The sequence below is a fragment of the Montipora foliosa genome, chromosome 6, assembly GCF_036669935.1.
Source record: "Montipora foliosa isolate CH-2021 chromosome 6, ASM3666993v2, whole genome shotgun sequence".
Lineage (NCBI taxonomy): Eukaryota > Metazoa > Cnidaria > Anthozoa > Scleractinia > Acroporidae > Montipora > Montipora foliosa.
In genome coordinates, this window is record NC_090874.1 from 13,294,562 (window position 1) to 13,314,561 (window position 20,000).

The 20,000-nt window shown below is 41.0% G+C and overlaps 2 protein-coding genes across 2 annotated transcripts in view; both read right to left on the reverse strand.

Annotated features, from left to right (window-relative positions):
• Positions 1 to 5,641: 5,641 nt before the first annotated feature.
• Positions 5,642 to 7,699, reverse strand: LOC138005046 (uncharacterized). Its single transcript, XM_068851337.1, has one exon. The coding sequence runs from the start codon at positions 7,697 to 7,699 to the stop codon at positions 5,642 to 5,644; it is 2,058 nt and encodes a 685-aa protein (XP_068707438.1).
• Positions 7,700 to 12,383: 4,684 nt separating this feature from the next.
• LOC138006749 (zinc finger protein 709-like) overlaps positions 12,384 to 20,000 on the reverse strand; it is a 10,437-nt gene continuing 2,820 nt past the window's right edge. The window contains exon 2 of the mRNA XM_068853258.1: positions 12,384 to 14,224. Within this exon, the coding sequence (XP_068709359.1) occupies positions 12,703 to 14,199 (1,497 nt within the window). The 5' untranslated portion in view covers positions 14,200 to 14,224 and the 3' untranslated portion in view covers positions 12,384 to 12,702. The remainder of the gene's footprint in view (positions 14,225 to 20,000) is intronic.

Below are 20,000 nucleotides of genomic sequence, written 5' to 3' on the forward strand. Positions count from 1 at the left end.
ATAATAGGCAGCAGTAACAGTAACAGTAACAGTAACAGTAACAGTAACAGTAACAGTAACAGTAACAGTAACAGTAACAGTAACAGTAACAGTAACAGTAACAGTAACAGTAACAGTAACAGTGGCAGTGGCAGTAGCAGTAGCAGTAGCAGTAGCAGTAGCAGTAGCAGTAGCAGAAGCAGAAGCAGAAGCAGTAGCAGTAGCAGTAGCAGTAGCAATAGCAGTATCAATAGCAGTATCAGTATCAGTATCATCATCATAAACAGTAGCAGTAGCTGAAGCAATAGCAGGGTGTTACTTAAGAAAACTAAGACCCTCGAAACAATTGAACTAAGACCTTAGACCTAAGAGTCCGTGGTCTTAGCTTTCGTAGTATGAAAAGTAAGACTATGCTCTTAGTTTTAGTAATACGAAAACTAAGTGAAGCAAATGCGGACAAACTTACAGACAATCACTTATGTCCCACATATAAAACTGTTTTAGTCCTTTATCAGAGATAATAATAAGATTGACAATCTGCGGCATCCGTTTATAGTTTGCGTGACTTACTGTGAAATTGTGGACTTGTTTGCCGTGATAACAAATGTGTACTGACAAAATAATTTTCGTATCACATTTTTATTGGCTACAACCAGAAACCCATAAGGGTTGAAACATGTAACGCGCGTTCAGAGCTTCCGAATATTCAGTTCGAACTGATTGGTTGAACGTTTCAGTGCTAAGTACCATATTTGGAAACCCCTCGCTCTTGTTGTTCCAAATATGGTACTTAACAAATTGGAATATTCAGAAGCTTGTTTCCCAGCACATAAGGGGCCGTTACACGTTTCAGCCCTTATGGGTTTCTGCTACAACAAAAGGGTTAATTGCCTCACAGTTCAGTTTCTCCATATTTGAAAGCCCCTATCTTTACTTTCCGTGCCAAGAAGTAAGCATCAACGAATGTCACTGGATTTTTTTTCAGTCACACAACATTCAAGCGTGTTATGGTGTTGTACGTGTCTGTGTAAATTCAACTTTGTTTGGAGACAGCATCCAGCGCCGAAATCTCTGCCTAGCAGTAAGTTTTCCCAGGTTTCTTACTGTTTAAGACACCGGTCTTAGTTTTCGTAGGACCCCTGGGTCTAGCAGTAGCAGTAGCAGTAGAAGTGGTAGAGTTTTATCTGATAAAACTGGTTGTCAAAAATAGGAAAGACTCGAGTCCTGATGTAGACTTGTCGGCAGGTATGTTGTGCAAGTTGCAGGTTGCAGGTTGAAATTTAATTATAACTGGAAAACCTCCCGGCACTTAAAAGAAAGGTAAAGCGATAGACTTACCGTGACTGTCACATGAATAGCTAACCTTAGGCCTAAAAATTTTTCTTTAGGCCTAATTAGGCCTAAGGTTAGCTACTCATGTAACAGTCACGGTAAGTCTATCGCTTTACCTTTCTTTTAAGTGCCAGCGGTTTTCCAGTTATAATTAAATTTCAACCTGCAACCTGGAACCTGCAAAACATACCTGCCGTAGACTTGTTATCAACCTAAAGTTCTACAAAATAATTGTAGAATATAAATAGTAATATGCATAATTCTTAAATATAATTTTGCCAAATTATAGGCAATACTTTGAAATAGTTTGCTAATGACTGAAAGAAAGTATATGTTATTTGCCAACTGGGAAGTCAGTAGAGCGAAAATCAGTCATTGATGTCTTGATATCCTCTTGATATCCTTCGATATCCTCAGTCTTTTTTAGGGGCACCCAACGAGAATATAGTTCAAAACCACTTAAACATAGCATTGTTAAACGTATTTTAGTGTTTAAACGGTAGATGTAGGCATATTGTTATCCCCTAAAAACTTTTCATCTGTTCGGCTGAAACTCTAGTGATCCGAAAATTCTAGGGATCAAAAGTTACCTTTTCGAAAATTTCAGCCACAAAAAAGGCCCCCGAAAATTCTAGGTGACCTTTTTAGGGTAAAAATCCGTTAAAAATGGGCAATTACACTATGTTTTAGTTGTTAGTTGTTCGAAAATCCTAGGACAGGCAGGCAAGCAAGACATTTTACAACAAATGTTCCGAAAATTCTAGATCTCAAATCGTCTTCCAAACAGATATTTCCGAAAATTGACGTCGGATGTCCCTGCGTTTTCAAGACTATGCAAATCTCGCCATCATCACTCATTCCAATGTATTAATTGGCTTTAAAATTTTCAATCTTTGTAACTGACTTGAGTACTTGTCGCAATAATGGAATGCTAACTGTTCGTATTTTGGTTGGTTATGGTCACGTGATGTAAGATGATGTAAGAGGATGAAATAAACAATTGCGAGAGATATGTCCGGTGTACGCACGTATGTTCTATTTTTCCTCACTGTTCGCTTCTAAAACTATTTGGAATACAAAACTAAGCGTTTTAAAACGAGAGCTTAGACTGAAATACTGTTTGTATATCATGCCCGTCATTTAGTGATTTGAAAACTTTCACCGGCTGACGGTCATATCCTAGGTAGCCTTAGGAAAGGGCCCCCATGATCATTTCCGAGAAGGAGACAGGCCCAGAAAGTTTTAACGAACCACTTCCAAGAGACTGATCTCTCGTTTGAAATGTACAAACAAACATTCTTACCTTCTGTATGGGATTTTTCGCTCTCAACAGCTACAATCATCTCAAAATCGTAGTTTTCTATGCAAGCGTCCTTGCAAGCAAGGAGTGTCCATTCTGCCTAGCGGATTTGACAGAAAGGAGAATTTCTTCATGTTTGCAAAAAAGAAAAATTCTACATTATTGACGGAAGTTTACGAAAATTTTCCGGAAGTACCCTTGAGAGGAGATACTTTCAATTCATTTTAAAAATGCCATAATACTCTTTACTTGGCCTCCAAGATGGTTTCCAGTTTCTCTTGGAACTTACAAAGGTAAGCAAACGAAGAGCATAATGGTATTTTTGAAAGTGGTTTATAGGATCATAAAAAGCCGGTCATTAAACTTACTGTTCAGAGGTCCATGTCCGCGTGTGATGCAATCGACGGCCGGAACACATTAAAGGCCCACCTTCATCCAAAAGTCATTGCGGTCGTTTGTTTTTGTTTTTCAAATGACGACTGATGTGATTGGCTAAAGACACTCAGGCGAATCACGCGGGAAACAACATGTCAGACATTTAGGTAATTTCGTGTTACACAAAATTCAGTCACGGTGCGCAATGACTTTTGGGCGAATGTGGGTCTTTAATTTTATGCGACATGCCGCGTCGTGTAAGTGTGAAACAACAAAACAAAAGATATAATGCTGCCCAAGAGCCCTTATTCATGATGGCCGTTATATATGCGCGCCAAGACAGCAAGATCACGTGGTCACTCGGGGCACGTGACTGGAAATTTGGAAAACTGGAATTTTTTGAAAGTGGTTTATAGGATCATAAAAAGCCGGTCATTAAACTTATTATTCAGAGGTCCATGTCCGCGTGTGATGCAATCGACGGCCGGAACACATTAAAGGCCCACCTTCACCCAAAAGTCATTGCGGTCGTTTGTTTTTGTTTTTCAAATGGCGACTGATGTGATTGGCTAAAGGCACTCAGGCGAATCACGCGGGAAACAACATGTCAGATATTTAGGTAATTTCGTGTTACACAAAATTCAGTCACGGTGCGCAATGACTTTTGGGCGAATGTGGGTCTTTATTTAATATTTTATGCGACAAGCCGTGTCGTGTAAGTGTGAAACAACAAAACGAAAGATATAATACTGCCCAAGAGCCCTTATTCATGATGGCCGTTATATATGCGCGCCAAGACAGCAAGATCACGTGGTCACTCGGGGCAAGTGACTGGAAAGTGTCAAAACTGCTTTTTCCTCAGTGTTTCGTATATTTGTCGGGGCTTATAAACGCTAATATTTACGAAACTCGCGAATACATTGATGTTTGTCTTTGCCCATCACTTACTTAGCGCGTGTGAAGATGGCTGACATAGTGAACAGCCTGGGAAGATAAAGGGCTATGTTCCTGCCACGCTGAAGTAAATGTAAATGTAAATTTTACAATCACTGCAAAATTCTCGCGCGCTCATTGGTTAAATTTTATTGTCAATAAGCGAGCAGACACATATATTTATAATTTATGCGAGGATGACGTGATATTGCTTGCGTCAGATTGAAGTTTCTCGCATTTTTGTCTCGCGTTCTTCTCGTGTTTTGACTTAATTTTGACCCCTCTGCCTTTTTGTTATCCTCAAAGAAATTGATTCCTGTTGTACTGTATCCAAAGTAGCATGGATGTTTTTCAGGTTTAACACCATCGAGTGCAAGTAGAAGCCCATAAACAGGAGGATACAACTCCAACACTACAATCTCGGACAAAACCTGTTGAGACATTTTTGGTACTCCAACAAGTTATCCAAATGTACCGCTTGAAACCTGCCCTTTTACCTCCCACCCCCCCCCCCCCCCTCCCAACCTCAATATTGATTTATCTTGGTCAGAAAAAATATACTGTAGAACATATCACGATACTCAGTAACATTGACTTGCAGTAGGCTGAGTCGTTGCATAAGACGAGAGTAAACAGACAAACACAACTTTATTCCTCGAGTCCTTTTCGATTACATGTGCTCTCTCTAGACTGGGTCTAACCGGTTACGGGCATGCAATGCTACATGTATACAGTCACGAATTGTCCCACTACAGTCAAACCCTTCTTGGGTTTGAAATAAACTGAACGAACAAACAAAACAAAAATTTGCTCACGAGTCCACCCCTTCTTGAGGCGTTACTTATTAAGTTCATGGAAAAGCTTAACATCTAAGACAAGGAGGTAAGTGCCTCCATGTGGTCCACCCTTAAACGATAAGTAAGGGCATTTTGTAACAAGTCCTTTGAGTTTACCATGACGGTTAAGAATGTCTTTGGCTTCAGGTAAGTTACGGTAAACTGCTTTAGAGGCTTCAGAGGCATAACACTGAGGTTTTGACAAGCTATCAAGATATGGACCAAATGCAAGGGCAACCTTAGCCAAATCCGAACTTAGTGTAATACGTGGAGACGGGACCACAGTACGCTCTTGAAGTGAGGGTGTAGCGGTCTGCAAGGGTTTCTCTGGTTCCGTGTCGGGGCGAATGTCTGCAAGAGGATCACCATCAGGAACTACAACAATTTTTTCAATGTTAACCGCTCTGAGTTCTTTGCCAGTTGTTATGTGTCGTAACAGTAGCAAATCTTCACGACCATGAACATGTCCAACAACCAGAAAAGGACCATCATATCTTCTAATAAAGCGTGTAGCAGCTCCTTTTACAGTTGAGCTTGGAGGAGGAAGTCTAACAAAAAGTCTTTTTCCATCCGGCACATGGAGGTCTCTAGAGTGCATGTCATAATACTCTCGCTGGGTTGGGGTCTGGTGATGAACTTGTAGGAGGCACAAATTCATGTTCATGGAACTCAGATATGATCTCACTAAAAGGTGACAGGATGGAGGAATCCTGCGGCTGTTAATTCTTTCTGCTGTTCAGAGATCTTCCATGTTTGCGTTGATGAAATGTGAGCTGTAATCTGTGCAGCAGGGGAAGGCAAGTGACAATTTTGATTGTCCATTGGCCCAACACATCCAACTGTCTGCGAGAACCGTTGCAGTATTCTCAGCTGCATCTGCGTAAGCCTAAGTGTCTTCTTGACATATTGGGCGAAGATTTCCAAGAATGATGTTGAGTGGAATGTCTGTTTGTTTGCGTTTGCACTCAACAGCAAGTGTTGTAGTATAAGAGGGCTGAAGATCAGAGATGTACTCTGTAGGAATGGTTTCCAATGGAAGCGATGGAAGGGTACAGGCAGATACATGACACGACTTGGTAGGAATGGTTTGATCTGTTGCAGCGGTCATGTGAAAAGGGCCACTCAGTACTTTAACTCCAGGTTGGATTTCGTGACCATCGATCCATAGGTCTGAGTGTGAGAGCGCCATCAGTGAAGTACCAATGGTAAGGCAAACAGAGACAAAGTTAAGTCCGCGATTCAGTTTGGAATTGCCCGGAGGAAGACCAGGGCATGGAGGCCCAGTTAGTAAGCAGGTTACACCTGCATGGGTGTTGACGCCATGATCCTTATTGTCTGTAAGTGGATTCTGAAGGGAACAGGCGAGTTTGAAGGGCATGCTGGGATGTCGAAAATGAATACTGGGTGTTGCATGGTCCACCAGAGCTTGTGTAGAATGTAAGTGGTTTTCGCCAAATAGAATGGGCCAGGAAAGACCAGGAACTACGAGCATCTGAAATGTGGTTTCCTTGCCATTGCTCCATTGTATGGGAATCTCCATGGTTCCTACAGCCTTTAACTGAGACTTTGCATCGGCAACAGAGACCGCGACAGGCTTTTCAAGCGACTGAAACTTTAACTGCGGAGACTTAGAAGCGACGAGGTCTGCATGGAATCGACTGACAAGTGACACAGAACAACAACTGTCAAGAGGTAGAGGAAGTTTCTCTCCAGCAGAGGTGACAGGTGTCCAAACGATATGGCGTTCGTGGAGTTTACCCGCAGGGGTTGTGACGGCTGGCAAACCAAACACAACATGTTCTTGAGATGTGGTCGATGTCTCACCATCAGCTGGCTTGTTTAAGGGTGGGAGGTCTGCGACCAGAGATTGCATTGGGGATTTCTTGTGACGGAGAGCTTTGCAACCCCATTTGTGACACTGAGAACATTTATGAAGTCTCCCAGCTGAACACTTGTTATTTGCTTGCTCGCAATTAGCAGAGAGAAGCCTGTTAAAATTTCGACATACTTCTGGAATTTTCTTTCTTTGTGCTGGCGGCCGCTGCGTACAATCACGAGCTGTGTGCTGGGTTTGGCCGCAAATCCAACATGAGCGTTGTTGCTGAAAAGGCCGAACGTCGCCACGAAATTGACCAGAAGAGCTAAGTAAGGCAGTTCGCTGTGGACCTTCATTGGATGCAGTAGGGAGCGACGGGGAATCCTGGGGTAAGGGCGAAGCAGATCCTTTATCTGTAGCAGTGATGAACGAATGTTCAATGCGTCGAGCAAATTCAATGGCTTTATCGAGTTGTGTCACATGGTGTGCTTGAAGAACCAGATGTTGGGCAATATGCGGTTGTAACTTGGAAATAAACTGCAAAGTAACATAGGTTGGGCAAGATTTAGTGAGGCTTTCGCCTAGTTTATCGAGTTGGTGAACAGTATTCTTATACTTGAATGCAAATTCATCGACATATTCCGATGGATCCTGTTTCATAGCGCTTAATTGGGCTGCCAAACGTCGACATTTTGAGTCGGTGGGTTCCTGAAACTCGTCTCGTAAACGTGAAATGAAAGACGCCAATTGCTCGTCTGGTGATTGGTCGGAGAAGCCTTCTGTACTGCGAAAAAATGACAACACAGAACGTGGCCATTCGCCAATGCATTGTTGTTCTAGAAGGGACAGGCGAATGGTGGCTGGAAGGTGCGATGTCTGTTCTTGAAATCGGTCAAGAAATTCGGCAATGTCATCTTGAACTTTAGTATCTTGGCGGAAGGTGGGTAATTTGAGCGTCGGTTGTCGTAACGTGGTGAAATTTTGGTTGGGAGGAGCGGGCGTAGGATCGGCCGCGCTAGCGTGTGTCGCTGAGGTTTGAGCTTGAAGTTGGATCGCGCCGACTAATCCCTTTATCACTTCGCTGAGGCCAGCAACGACTCCTTGTAATTCTTCGATAGTAGCAGGCATGTTAAATTATCGCCAGTCCGGGTTCTCCACCACTTTGTAGTAGGCTGAGTCGTTGCATAAGACGAGAGTAAACAGACAAACACAACTTTATTCCTTTCGATTACATGTGCTATCTCTAGACTGGTTCTAACCGGTTACGGGCATGCAATGTTACATGTATACAGTCACGAATTGTCCCACTACAGACTGAGCGGGGGGGGGGGGAAGGGGAGTGGGAAAGGGAGAGTAAGTAGGCATGTTTAAAAATGAAGGCGAATTTGTGTTACTGTCTCAACAGTTTTGTCCGAGATTGTAGGTCTATACAGGAGCCCATCTGGAGCGTGCAACTTCCATACAGCGTCTGTGAAAGGGCGTTTTCACCAGTAGCTTTGTTCTTAGACTAGCCCTTCCCGCGAATTAGGTCAAAAGAAAAAGGCAGTTCCGGTTCGGTGACCCTATGACGTCAGCTTAATTTCTTGTAATTGGTCATCGGGCTCCTGTGGGAGTCTCATTCGCGGGAAATTCAATCTAAAAATAAATCGGTCTGTGAAAACGCCGTTACACGAACACAGTAGAGTTGTAGGCTCCGGGTATTGGTTCCTGGTCTATATATGTAACACCATTTTCACAAATCAAGCTTTCTTTAGACTAGTTCTCAAATAAAAGTTTGGTTCTTAAATAAGATTCTCAATCCGATGAGTAATGATTTCTCCTGCAAGACTTATGCTTAGCTGGAAAGGTCTGGTTTTGCGGGAAAAGCAATCTAAAAATATTTGGGTCTGTTAAAGCGGCGTTGCACAAATACAATGAAGTTGTATGCTTCTAGTCGCGGGCTAGAAGTTTAAATAACATTTGCTATTTTATTAAAACGGAAGACCTAAGATTAAGTTATGAAAGTCTCCCTCTCTGTCTATGTATTAAAATTAAATCTGGTTACTCAACAACAAAAAATTGTATTCTCTCCAAGAACTATTACGAGGCATATTCTAAAATAAAGAAGGTATTGATTCCCAAATCTTTGACGCCAAGAACTTATTAGAGGATTCTTTGCCTGAAGAAATCAAATTAAGATTCCTAACTAATCTCTGATTTACTTTTTTTGCTAACATGAGAAATCCAAGCAAAGAGAAGGTGGTCCCGCGGATTGTCGGAGTGGTCCTGGTGGCCAGGGTCATCGTCCTAACCGAGAGATTACGGTCATCATTGTGGTTGTGGTGGTCACTCGTCCGCAGTCATTGTGGCTATGGATGATCATCATGCATAGTGCCCATGGTACTCCAGATGTTAACGGTGGTCCCGGTAGTCATGGTACCCACGTTGATCCCAGTGCTGACGACAATCGTGGTAGTCACGGTCGTTATAGTGGTGAAGATTGTAATGCCGATCATGGTTGTAATATGTCCATGGTCATAGGTCATTCTTAATGAGAGCAAATCGAGGTCGCTTTCCTGCAATTCTTTTGGTATTTGCGTTTGTTAGCCAAAATGAAATATCTAATGAGAAACCTGCCTTGGAACAAAATCCAAAAACACAAGTAGTTGTTAAAGCTTTCAGGCTATTTTGATTGACTTTACCATCAAGCACTGGGGAACTAGCCTTGCATAATTTTATTATTTCACAAAATGTTGCACAAATTAAACTCTTCGAAACGCATAAATTATAAATTTATGTGTCTGTTCGCTTATTGACCATAAAAATTAGCCAATGAGCGCGCGAGAATTTTGCAGTCATTGTAAAAAGTACTGTTTACAGACGCAAGATTACAATCTGCAGATTACATCTCTTCTCTCAGTGTTATTGCGTGTTACAATGCTACCGGAAGAGAAAGAGAAAGAGAACAGGGAAAGAAAGTCCTCGGAAAGCCCACTCTCGAAAAAACATTCTTAGGGGATTTTTTAGCAGTAGCGATCTCTTTTAGAATGATGAGTCTTTCATGCAGCCGCAAAAGGAAAGTCCGGAAACAAAGCTCATCCTCCAGCCCATGCACCAGCACAAAAAATATAATATTTTGAAGCAAGAATACAGTGATTTAGTGTCTGCCTATCAGTCGACCTAACGTGGCAACCGTATAAGAGTTCACTTGAATTTAACAAGATCTGTTCTCGTGCTTTTTCATATCATCAAGACTAAGGCTATGAGAGACTGAGAGGTGGTCTAATGTTTGCTTCTCGCTTTTGCAAAGGGTGGAGCGATCACTGTTTTTTATGCCATCTCGGTATAAGCTCGCTTGAGTGGGTAATATGTTCTGTAAAATCTTGTACTGAAACATTTGAAGCTTTACTTATTGGATGCCAGCACTTTTTGCATTCCACCTGGTAACACCTTAAACTATATTGGTCTAACTAAAGTTTCATTCTTTTAAAATTTTCTTACTTTATACCGAAAGTAGTAATTTCATTTTAAAGTGGTTAATCATTTCCTTTTAAGATAACTGTTGCACACAGGTAATGCAATTACTTAAAGAAATGTTTGTAAATAGTCAACACTTCAACTCCTATCAGTACTAGTGGGTGGCTCTTGCATGTGACTCTATCTAGTCTCAACCTCTTCTGTGTTCAAAGGGAGACCAACATGTCACTGGTACGAGTCTGCAAGTCACAATTTGGAAATTAAGGTGATATTGCATGAAACAAACAAAATGAATTTGAAGCGCGGGTTATAGACGAAGGGGTGAAGTGATCCTCACTCTCATCTTGACAATTTAAAGCAATTTTCTCTCATAGACACCCACATTTGACGCCCAGTCAAGGAATCGAACCCAGGCCACATTAGTGGGAGGCGAGTGCTCTCACCACTGCGCCATCCCTGCACCGCAGAGTAAAACTTGTAGATGATTTAACTCTGTTTGACCCCAGACGATTTTACTCCTCAGTGGGGGTCGCCACGGGGGTGAAAAGGTCAATAAATGGCATAGCTCCTACTAACCTCCAACAACTCAGTGGTAAAGCATCCTAATTACACGTAATAATCGGAAGTTCGAAGGTTTCACTCTTGCAATGGAGCACTCGGATATTCCCCGAGCATCGAAGTAATTAAAGTGCATGCACCATCGACTTGTGAAGGTATTTTAAGACATTCACAAGTGTATAACTACTCGAAAGTAGTCAACCCTAAAAGGAGGCGATATATGAGTAACTGATCAGGTACTTCAACTATGACTTTGATTACGTCATAAAAATATCCTTGGTTTCGCTTGCCTTGTACGGTGTTGTTTTAGATTCAGTGATATATCAAAAAAAAAAAAAAAACCGAAAGAGCAGAAAAAAGGCCTATGTCTTCCCCGTGTACCCAAATTAAATTACTTTTTTGACTGTGACAAGAAAATCTTTTTGATACTTGTCTTTTCAATATGCAACTGCCGGGTTTTTTTGTGAGGACCGCAGTCATTCTCGCCTAGTACTCTGCACGCTTGTTGAAGAAACTCCAGTGAAAAATTTATTTCACTTTACCACACGGTTTTATTCACTAACCCAAAATCAAACTAGTGTACTGATATATTGGTAGAACAAGGCTGTGAGCTTAACGGACATGAATTTGAGATGCTGTCGGATGGCGTTTCCGTCTATGACTCCCTTTGGTACCTAAGGAATCTTTGCTTTAATTAGAAATCCTTTACAATCTTGTCTTTTCTTTTAATGAACAACAACAACGAGATTTATGTTAACATTTACGCCTATATGACTTGTTTTGGATTTCATAATCCTAAAGGAAGGTTCGTAAAGTGAAGTTCAGATGGTGGTAATGCACACTTGACCTTAGAAACAGAATGTGACTGCCTGGAAATTTGCCAAAGTAAGGAAACAAGTTTTTCCTCCAGGAACACTTCCATATGCAACAATTTGGTGGTTAAGATGCATTTGCGAAAAATGGTTTAAGTTTGGCACAACTTAAGAGAGGTGATATACTTAGTGGTTCCGAGGTCGTTAGTATTTCCCGTTGATTCCTCTCGGGAACCATCGACGGTGTCAAAATCAAAACATATAGCTCACTGGCAAATAACGGTTCCTACGGATCAATTAGACTTATAAGACAAAGATCGGGGGTAGTTTGTGAATAGGCACTTTTCTGGAAAAGAATTTCTTATCTTCTCTTTAGGATAGAACTTGCCAATTGTTTTCCCATAAACCATATAAATTGTGCGTTACGCTGGTATGTAGCCGAGCATTGCTGCCGGGGATTTTAAGGACGGTGCCTACTAATTAAAGATATTTTTGCCCCGGTGTGTGATTATGCAGGAAATGTGGATCTTAACAAGTGTTATTGAAATTAAAAAAGAAAATTGGGGGTAACCACTCATTTTTCAAACATAATTCATGAATAATATTTGTAAAAATCTTTAAAATACAAAGAAATGTATGGCGTTCTTTCTCAAATTGAAGCTTAACTATCTCTCAAAAATGCATGGTTATCCCCAATTTTCTTTTTGGATACCAAGAGTACTTACTAAGATCTACTTTCTCCGGATAGTTTTAAACCGCGAAAAACTATCCCTGTATTAGTAAGCATCACCGATAGGAAATCCAAGTATCTCGAGATGCGCAGAACGTATGCGTATTAACAAAAGTAGGCACCGTCCTTAAGCTGCCTGGGGTTAAAGAGGCCCGCTGGTTACAAAAAGTCGTTGTTTCTAGGGGAACCTTTAAAAGACTATTTTGAAAACACATAAAAGGGCATTTACAATAGCTTGAACTGGAATAACAACTCCGCCCCCCCCCCCCAAAAAAAAAAAAAAAAAAAAAAAGAGGTTTAGACATTTAAACAATGGTCTAGTTTTCAACGCACCTTAGAAAAGGCTGAACGCATATGGCGGCGAAGTAACGTCCAACGAAACCTTACAACGAAGAAATGGAACGCTTTTTAAATTTACACACGCAACACCATTATAGCCGAAGAACTAAAAGTTTCTTAAACAAAATTCACTACTTTACGTTGATGGCTCCTCAAACGTCATATGATTTTGATAGTGTGCAAGAAGAAGCTCCTCGCTGCACAACTCCTCTTGGCAAAGCCAACAGCTGTAATTTTCACCCTGCAACGCTAAAGCACTTGCCACATTGTTTGCATTCATAAGGTTTCTCTCCAGTATGGACTTTTTCATGTTTCTTCAAATTTCCTGCGCTGCCAAAACAGTTACCACATTGCTTGCATTTATAAGGTTTCTCTCCAGTATGGACTCTTTCATGTATCTTTAAGCTTCCTGCTTCGCTAAAACACTTGCCACATTGTTTGCATTCATAAGGTTTCTCTCCAGTATGGACTCTTTCATGTCTCTTTAAATGTTCTGCTTTGCTAAAACACTTGCCACATTGTTTGCATTCATAAGGTTTCTCTCCAGTATGGACTCTTTCATGTGTCTTTAAATTTCCTGCGTCGCTAAAACATTTGCAACATTGTTTGCATTTGTAAGGCTTCTCTCCAGTATGGACTCTTGTGTGTCTCCTCAAATCTCCTGCTTGGCTAAAACACTTGCCACATTGTTTGCATTCATAAGGCTTTTCTCCAGTATGGACTCTTTCATGTATGTTTAAGCTTCCAGCTTCGCTAAAACACTTGCCACATTGTTTGCATTCGTAAGGTTTCTCTCCAATATGGACTCTTTCATGTATCTTTAAATTTCCTGCGTCGCTAAAACATTTGTCACATTGTTTGCATTTGTAAGGCTTCTCTCCAGTATGGACTCTTTCGTGTCTCCTCAAATATCCTGCTTGGCTAAAACATTTGCCACATTGTTTGCATTTGTAAGGCTTCTCTCCAGTATGGACTCTTTCGTGTCTCCTCAAATATCCTGCTTGGCTAAAACACTTGCCACATTGTTTGCATTCGTAAGGCTTCTCTCCAGTATGGACTCTTTCATGTATCTTTAAATTTCCTGCTTGGCTAAAACCCTTGCCACATTGTTTGCATTCATAAGGCTTCTCTCCAGTATGGACCCTTTCATGTATCTTTAAATGTCCTGCATTGCTAAAACAGCTATCACATTGTTTGCATTTATAAGGTATCTTTAAGCTTCCTGCTTTGCTACAACACTTGCTACATTGTTTGCATTTGTAAGGTTTCTCTCCAGTATGGACTCTTTCGTGTCTCGTAAAATCTTCTGCTTTGCTAAAACACTTGCCACATTGTTTGCATTCATAAGGTTTCTCTCCAGTATGGACTCTTTCATGTGTCTTTAAATGTCCTGCTTTGCTAAAACAGTTACCACATTGTTTGCACTTATAAGGCTTCTCTTCAGTATTTACTCTTTCATGTGTCCTTAAATTTCCTGCTTCGGTATAACACTTACCACATTGTTTGCATTCATAAGGTTTCTCTCCAGTATGGGTTCTTTCATGTTTCTTTAATTGCCCTGCATCGCTGAAACACTTGCCACATTGTTTGCATTCATAAGGCTTCTCTCCATTATGGACTTGTTCATCTCTCAAAAGACTTTGTTCCTCGTTGAGACAGCTTCTTTTCTGTATACGCCAAGTACCCTTGTTGACACAACGGCAGTTTCTTTCCTTAACTGATCTTGACATCATTAACAGATTGTGATTTTACTTAAGACTAAAATGCAAAAGAAAAAGAAGTTATTTCTATCAACAACGTCCAACAGAAACTTCAGTCAAAGTAAAGTCATTAATCATCTTTTAACTTAAAAAAAAAAACGATTTAGTGTATTAATTTGTTAACAGAAGTTAATGACTTAATATATATTGTACACATGTACACAGCGATCACGTGTCATATGGTATGCATCGTGCTATCGTTTCGTTCAGTTTCCCGCTCAGTTGCTGATTTGTACCTTTCCGTCCGTTTCTCCCTAGGCAGATGTATTTGTCCCAAATGGAAATTATATGTAGCTGCCCAGCGATGGCCCACAACCATGTTCATATCGTCATCATCGCATTCATTGATAGGAAGTTAATAAAAAGACAATCAACACGGTACATACAATTGTGTTAAGTGTTCTAAGAAATTACGGAGTTAGTGACGCGAAGAAAAGAAAACTTCTTAAAGATAATCAGATTTAGCAGAAGAAAATAAAACGTCTTAAATAATTAGAGTTAACAGAAGATATTAACTTTACGTAACAAGATAACAATTACAAAAGGTGTGCATCTAATACCTCTTACTAACCGAGTTCGATGTCCGTACTGTAAGTTACGGACCGAGTTTTTTCCCGTTGATTTATGGCCCAAGCGCGAAGTGCGCGGGCCATAAATCAACGGGAAAAAACGAAGATCCGTAACTTACAGTACGGACCGAGAAAACGAGGTTAGTAAGATATTGATTATATCTCTGAGGTTAACCGGCGCGCAGGCAAGGAAACTATTGTAGTCAAAGGGAAGCGGAAGGTTCAACTGCCACAAAGAATGCCGTGCCAAAATCCCAAAAACTAAATCTTCTTGGCTGTTAAGTTTGAAATAGTTGCTTGCAAGATTCAAACAGTTTTCAGTACAAGTTTATGCAACAGAAATGACATGAAAAACTCGCTAGATGATGTTTTGTCGAAATTTTAAATTTAGCGGGCTGTACAGCCCCGCTAATTTAGCCAATTACAGCGCGCGTTCTTTCTGAGAGATATAATAAAGTGCTATATTTCCGATAACTATGTCAAACAGCAATTCAAAGTGTTGTAGTAAGCAACTTTTTTTGTTCAGTCTTGTAATCATCCAATTGCTGGCACTGTGTGTAAATTTCATCACAACGACCTTGTTATACTAAGTGTACACAGCCCTTTTAAAATGGTTAATTTCCAAAACAGAAAATATCAGTTTTGCGTGAACAATAAACCAAAAGGAAAAATAAAAGTGTGCTTATTAATCTCAATAAAATCAATCGCTGTAAGCTCGATTTCACGACGTGGCTGAAATTTACAACATGCCTCCCTGAAAATGCGCGAAGCCACCAATACATTCGATTTTTATCGCAATGGAGACAAAAATTTATTACTAGCCACGACAATGACGTATTTGTCTCGTGTCCAAAACGACCGTCATACTTAATTAGTTTATTCGGCAACGTACATTTTAACCAGGTCTTTTAAAACGTTCTCCTGGCCGACAACAGGGTGTCATCTTAGAAACCAGTAATATAAACAGTGTACTTGCTTAATATATTTACTCCCTTTACATTGATAACAAGACGCTGAAGTCAGTGTTTACTCGGGATACTCTTAACGGCATGGAGATTTTTACAGTACAAGATTTGAGAGAAATTGCTCTGGAAGTTTCCTAGAAGGACGAGTATGAAAACTAAAACATTCACACCATGGTGATTGAAAACACCAATTTCCTTTGAACTGAAACTCGTAGCTAGTGTAAAATTAATGTATTTTCTATTGGTCTGCGTTTGAATTCTTCTAATTTGAAGGGTTTTTGTGGTTTGTTATCAGGTGTTTTCTAGGTGTTTTAGTAGTCCTCCGGAATATTCCCATCGAGTTACCAGGCTATTTAAGCAGCTTAAACTGAATAGAGTGTAATGTGAAGTGCTCGATGTCTATCCCATATGAACCATGTGAGCGCTAGCCCTACTGATGGAAAAGGGCCCACACAAGGACAGAGAAAAACTCTGACCAGGGTGGAAATTGAACCCACGACTCTCGGGGTTACATCTCCGCCGCTCTACCGACTGAGCCACAAGATTAGACGGGAGCAGGCGGTGGGAACTGAAGATGCCAAAGTCACAGATTTGAACATGTACAAATACAAGGAAAGGTTACGTTTATACAAACGCGGGCCGTGTAGCACTTATATTTTAAACAGAGTTAACTGAATATAGTGTAATGTGAAGTGCTCGATTACTATCCCATATGAACCATGTGAGCGTTAGCCCTACTGATGGAAATGGGCCCACACAAGGACAGAGAAAAAATTTGACCAGGGTGGGAATTAAACCCACGACCCTCGGGTTAGATCTCCGCCACTCTACCGACTGAGCTACAAGGTCAGACGGGAGCAGGCCGTGGGAACTGAAGATGCCAAAGTCACGGCAATGAACATGTACAAGTACAAGGAAAGATTACGTTTATACAAACGCCGGCCGTGCAGCACTTATATTTTAAACAGAGTTAACTGAATAGAGTGTAATGTGAAGTGCTCCATTTCTATCCCATATGAACCATGTGAGCGTTAGCCCTACTGATGGAAATAGGCCCACACAGAAACTCTGACCAGGGTGGGAATTGAACCCACGACCCTCAGGTTAGATCTCTGCCGCTCTACCGACTGAGCTACAAGGTCAAACGGGAGCAGGCCATGGGAATGCCAAAGTCACGGCAATGAACATGTACAAGTACAAGGAAAGGTTACGTTTATACAAACGCCGGCCGTGCAGCACTTATATTTTAAACAGAGTTAACTGAATAGAGTGTAATGGTCAGAGCTTTTCTCTGTCATTGTGTGGGCCCATTTTCATCAGTAGGGCTAACGCTCACATGGTTCATATGGGATAGAAATCGAGCACTCGAGCGTGGTTTCATTTGCGCATGAGCATAATATTATTTGCAGAAAAACAATAGTGTGAATGCATAATTAATTTGTCCTGTATGCATAATGAAGTACGGACCTGTGCGGAAATTATTGCGAATCGTCTCGTGGGCGAAACCTTCTGATACCAGATTTGACAATATCTCACACTCGAAATACAGCAAATAACTTTCTTGCCCGCGTAGTTTTTGAGTGTCGGTCGAATTTTACAAGCATGGTGAGAAACTTGGATTTGGATGAAATCCTGCCTTCTGACGCAAATGAAACGGCTTTGTTGGATGACCATGGCGATCGAGACAACGAGGAAGAGATGCCAAAAGTGTTAAAGAATTTAAGCCAAATTCTAACGAACATGTCCGCATCCATGGAGAAATCGTTTAAGCGAATAAGGCGGGATGACCCGTCTGAAGCAGAGGAACCGGTAAAGGAACGACGCAAAAGCTGAACGGAACATGGAAAGGATGCTGAATGCGATCTCAGTGACGGCGAAAAGATCCATAAAACGACAGAACCCCAGGTTGACACGGCCACAGAAGGTGAAACAAGCGTCTCAGATGCTCGACACGAGTATGACGCTTTGCTGACCGACCTCTGTCAAGATTTAGATCAAGACGAGGACATTGGTCCGAATATTAATCAGCAACTTGCTGACATTATCATCAAACGTTGGTCAGCTAAACTTAGAGAACCAAAACGGAAAGAAAAGATGGAAAATACAGTCGACCAGGACACTGCGACAGGCTGATTGTTCCTCATGTTAACACGGAGATTTGGGACAAACTTGACAACAAACCAGACAACAGGACCTTCGCGCCTCGTCAATACAAAAGTCAATGCAAAAGTCGGGGTATTTTGGCTCTGTCCACAGAAACGGAAGTGCAATTGAGGCAGAAAAAACTGCCGGAGCTTGATAAGCTAGTAAAACTAAATACAGATGCGTTGGCACTGCTAAGCCACACGTCGTGTGAGCTATCGTTGCTGCGTCGTGACGCCATACTCACTTTGCAGAAAGACTACAGCAGTTTATGTGCCTCGCACGTTCCGGTAACGTTGCTATTGTTTGGCGATAATCTGTAATCACGATTAAACGACATTCGGGCCTCGAACAAGATAAGTAAAACCACTTTCCCTGAACGACATAACCAAGGGAAAGCAGGCCGCTTCTCGAATAACAACAATGCTGTCTCGGATAACAGACAACGACGAGGAGAAAATTTTTTGTTTAAAGGCCGCTACTGGAAGCAGTACCCGCCAAAATCATTCCCCAAGTTGAAGACAAACTCACAAAAGAGGGGAAATCAGGGAAATCAGTGGCAGCAAATACAGCAGATGAATTGATTTTTAAAACTTTACAGGTAAGCAATTTAGCTGAGAATATGTCGAAGGTGATAAATTATTTTATATTGAAGATGCGGCTTCGATCAAAGCTGGCCAGTTGTCACGTAGACTGTGCGAATGGCGCAAAAATAACTTCTGACGCAGAAGTCTTGCGCACAGTTGCTGGGGAGAAAATTGAGTTCACTTTTCCTCCGCATCAGACATGTTTTAACGCAGCAACAAATTCAACATTTATTGGCCAAAGAAGTTATTGTTGAGTTTGTTTCGGCGCAGGGTGATTTTACCTCCCCCATATTTCTCCGGCCCAAAGATGATGGGTCACATAGATTAATCCTGAATCTGAAAAGTTTAAATAAAAATGTGGTATATAGGCATTTTAAGATGTATTCAATTTGGACTGCTCTTAGCTTAATGTGTCCAAATTGTTATATGGCATCTGTGGATTTACGGAATGTGCCTCTAATGTTACTGGCACAATAACATTGCTGGGCAATCTCGGTTTTGTTCGTCACTCTAAAAAATCAGTTTTCATACCCACACAAATTCTACTATTTCTGGGGTTTGTTTTGAACTCAATCCATGTGACAGTATCACCTACTTCAGACAAGGCAAACAAGTGTGAAGACAGTTGTAACTCAAATTCTGTCATGTAAAAGAGTGTCGATTCGTGAGGTGGCACAAGTTGTGGGCCTCATCATATCTAGTTTTCCTGGGGTAATGTATGACCCTCTGCATTTTCGCATTACAGAACATGAAAAATCTTAAGCCCTTACACAAAAAGCTGAGAATTTTGATGCCTTTATGAGCTTGACACCATTTGCTAGAGAGGAGCTTCAGTAGTAGATCGATTGTATAGATACTGCAGTCAATAAAATAGACAGACCTGACCCACAAATCACCATTCGTACTGATGCATCTACACAAGGATGGGGGTGCGCAGTAAATGACCTCTCTACAGGGGGGCTCTGGACAGCTACAGAGAAGGAAACCCATATCAACTATTTTAAATTATTGGCTTACAAGCTTATAGACAGCTAGTATCAGGAAGACACGTCAGAGTCCTGGTTGATAACACAACAGTTCAGGTTATAGCTAATAAAATGGGCACCAGTCATTCAATTAAGTTGAATTTCTTAGTTAAAACTATTTGGGATTGGAGTATTTCAAAAAATATATGGCTCACTGTTGCCTGAATTCCGGGGAAAGAGAACATTGAGGCAGACTCTGAATCTCGAAAATCTAGGCGTAACACAGAACAACAAAACATTATTTCAGCAATCGTGTGCACAACTTTGTTTTACCCCGAATCTTGATCTGTTTGCCTCTCGCATTAATTATCAAGACAAGCAAAATATTTCATATCATCCAGACCCGCAAGCTTTTGCTGTCAACGCTTTTCACTTGACATGGAGTAACTACAAGTTTTATGCTTTTCCTCCATTTAACATAATACGCTTAGTCCTACAGAAGATTCGGAAGGAAAAATCAGACGGGATTTTGGTGATACCCAAGTG

Excerpts from the sequence above, each read along its gene's own strand:
- LOC138005046 (XM_068851337.1), bottom strand. The coding sequence starts at position 7,699 with ATGCCTGCTACTATCGAAGAATTACAAGGAGTCGTTGCTGGCCTCAGC.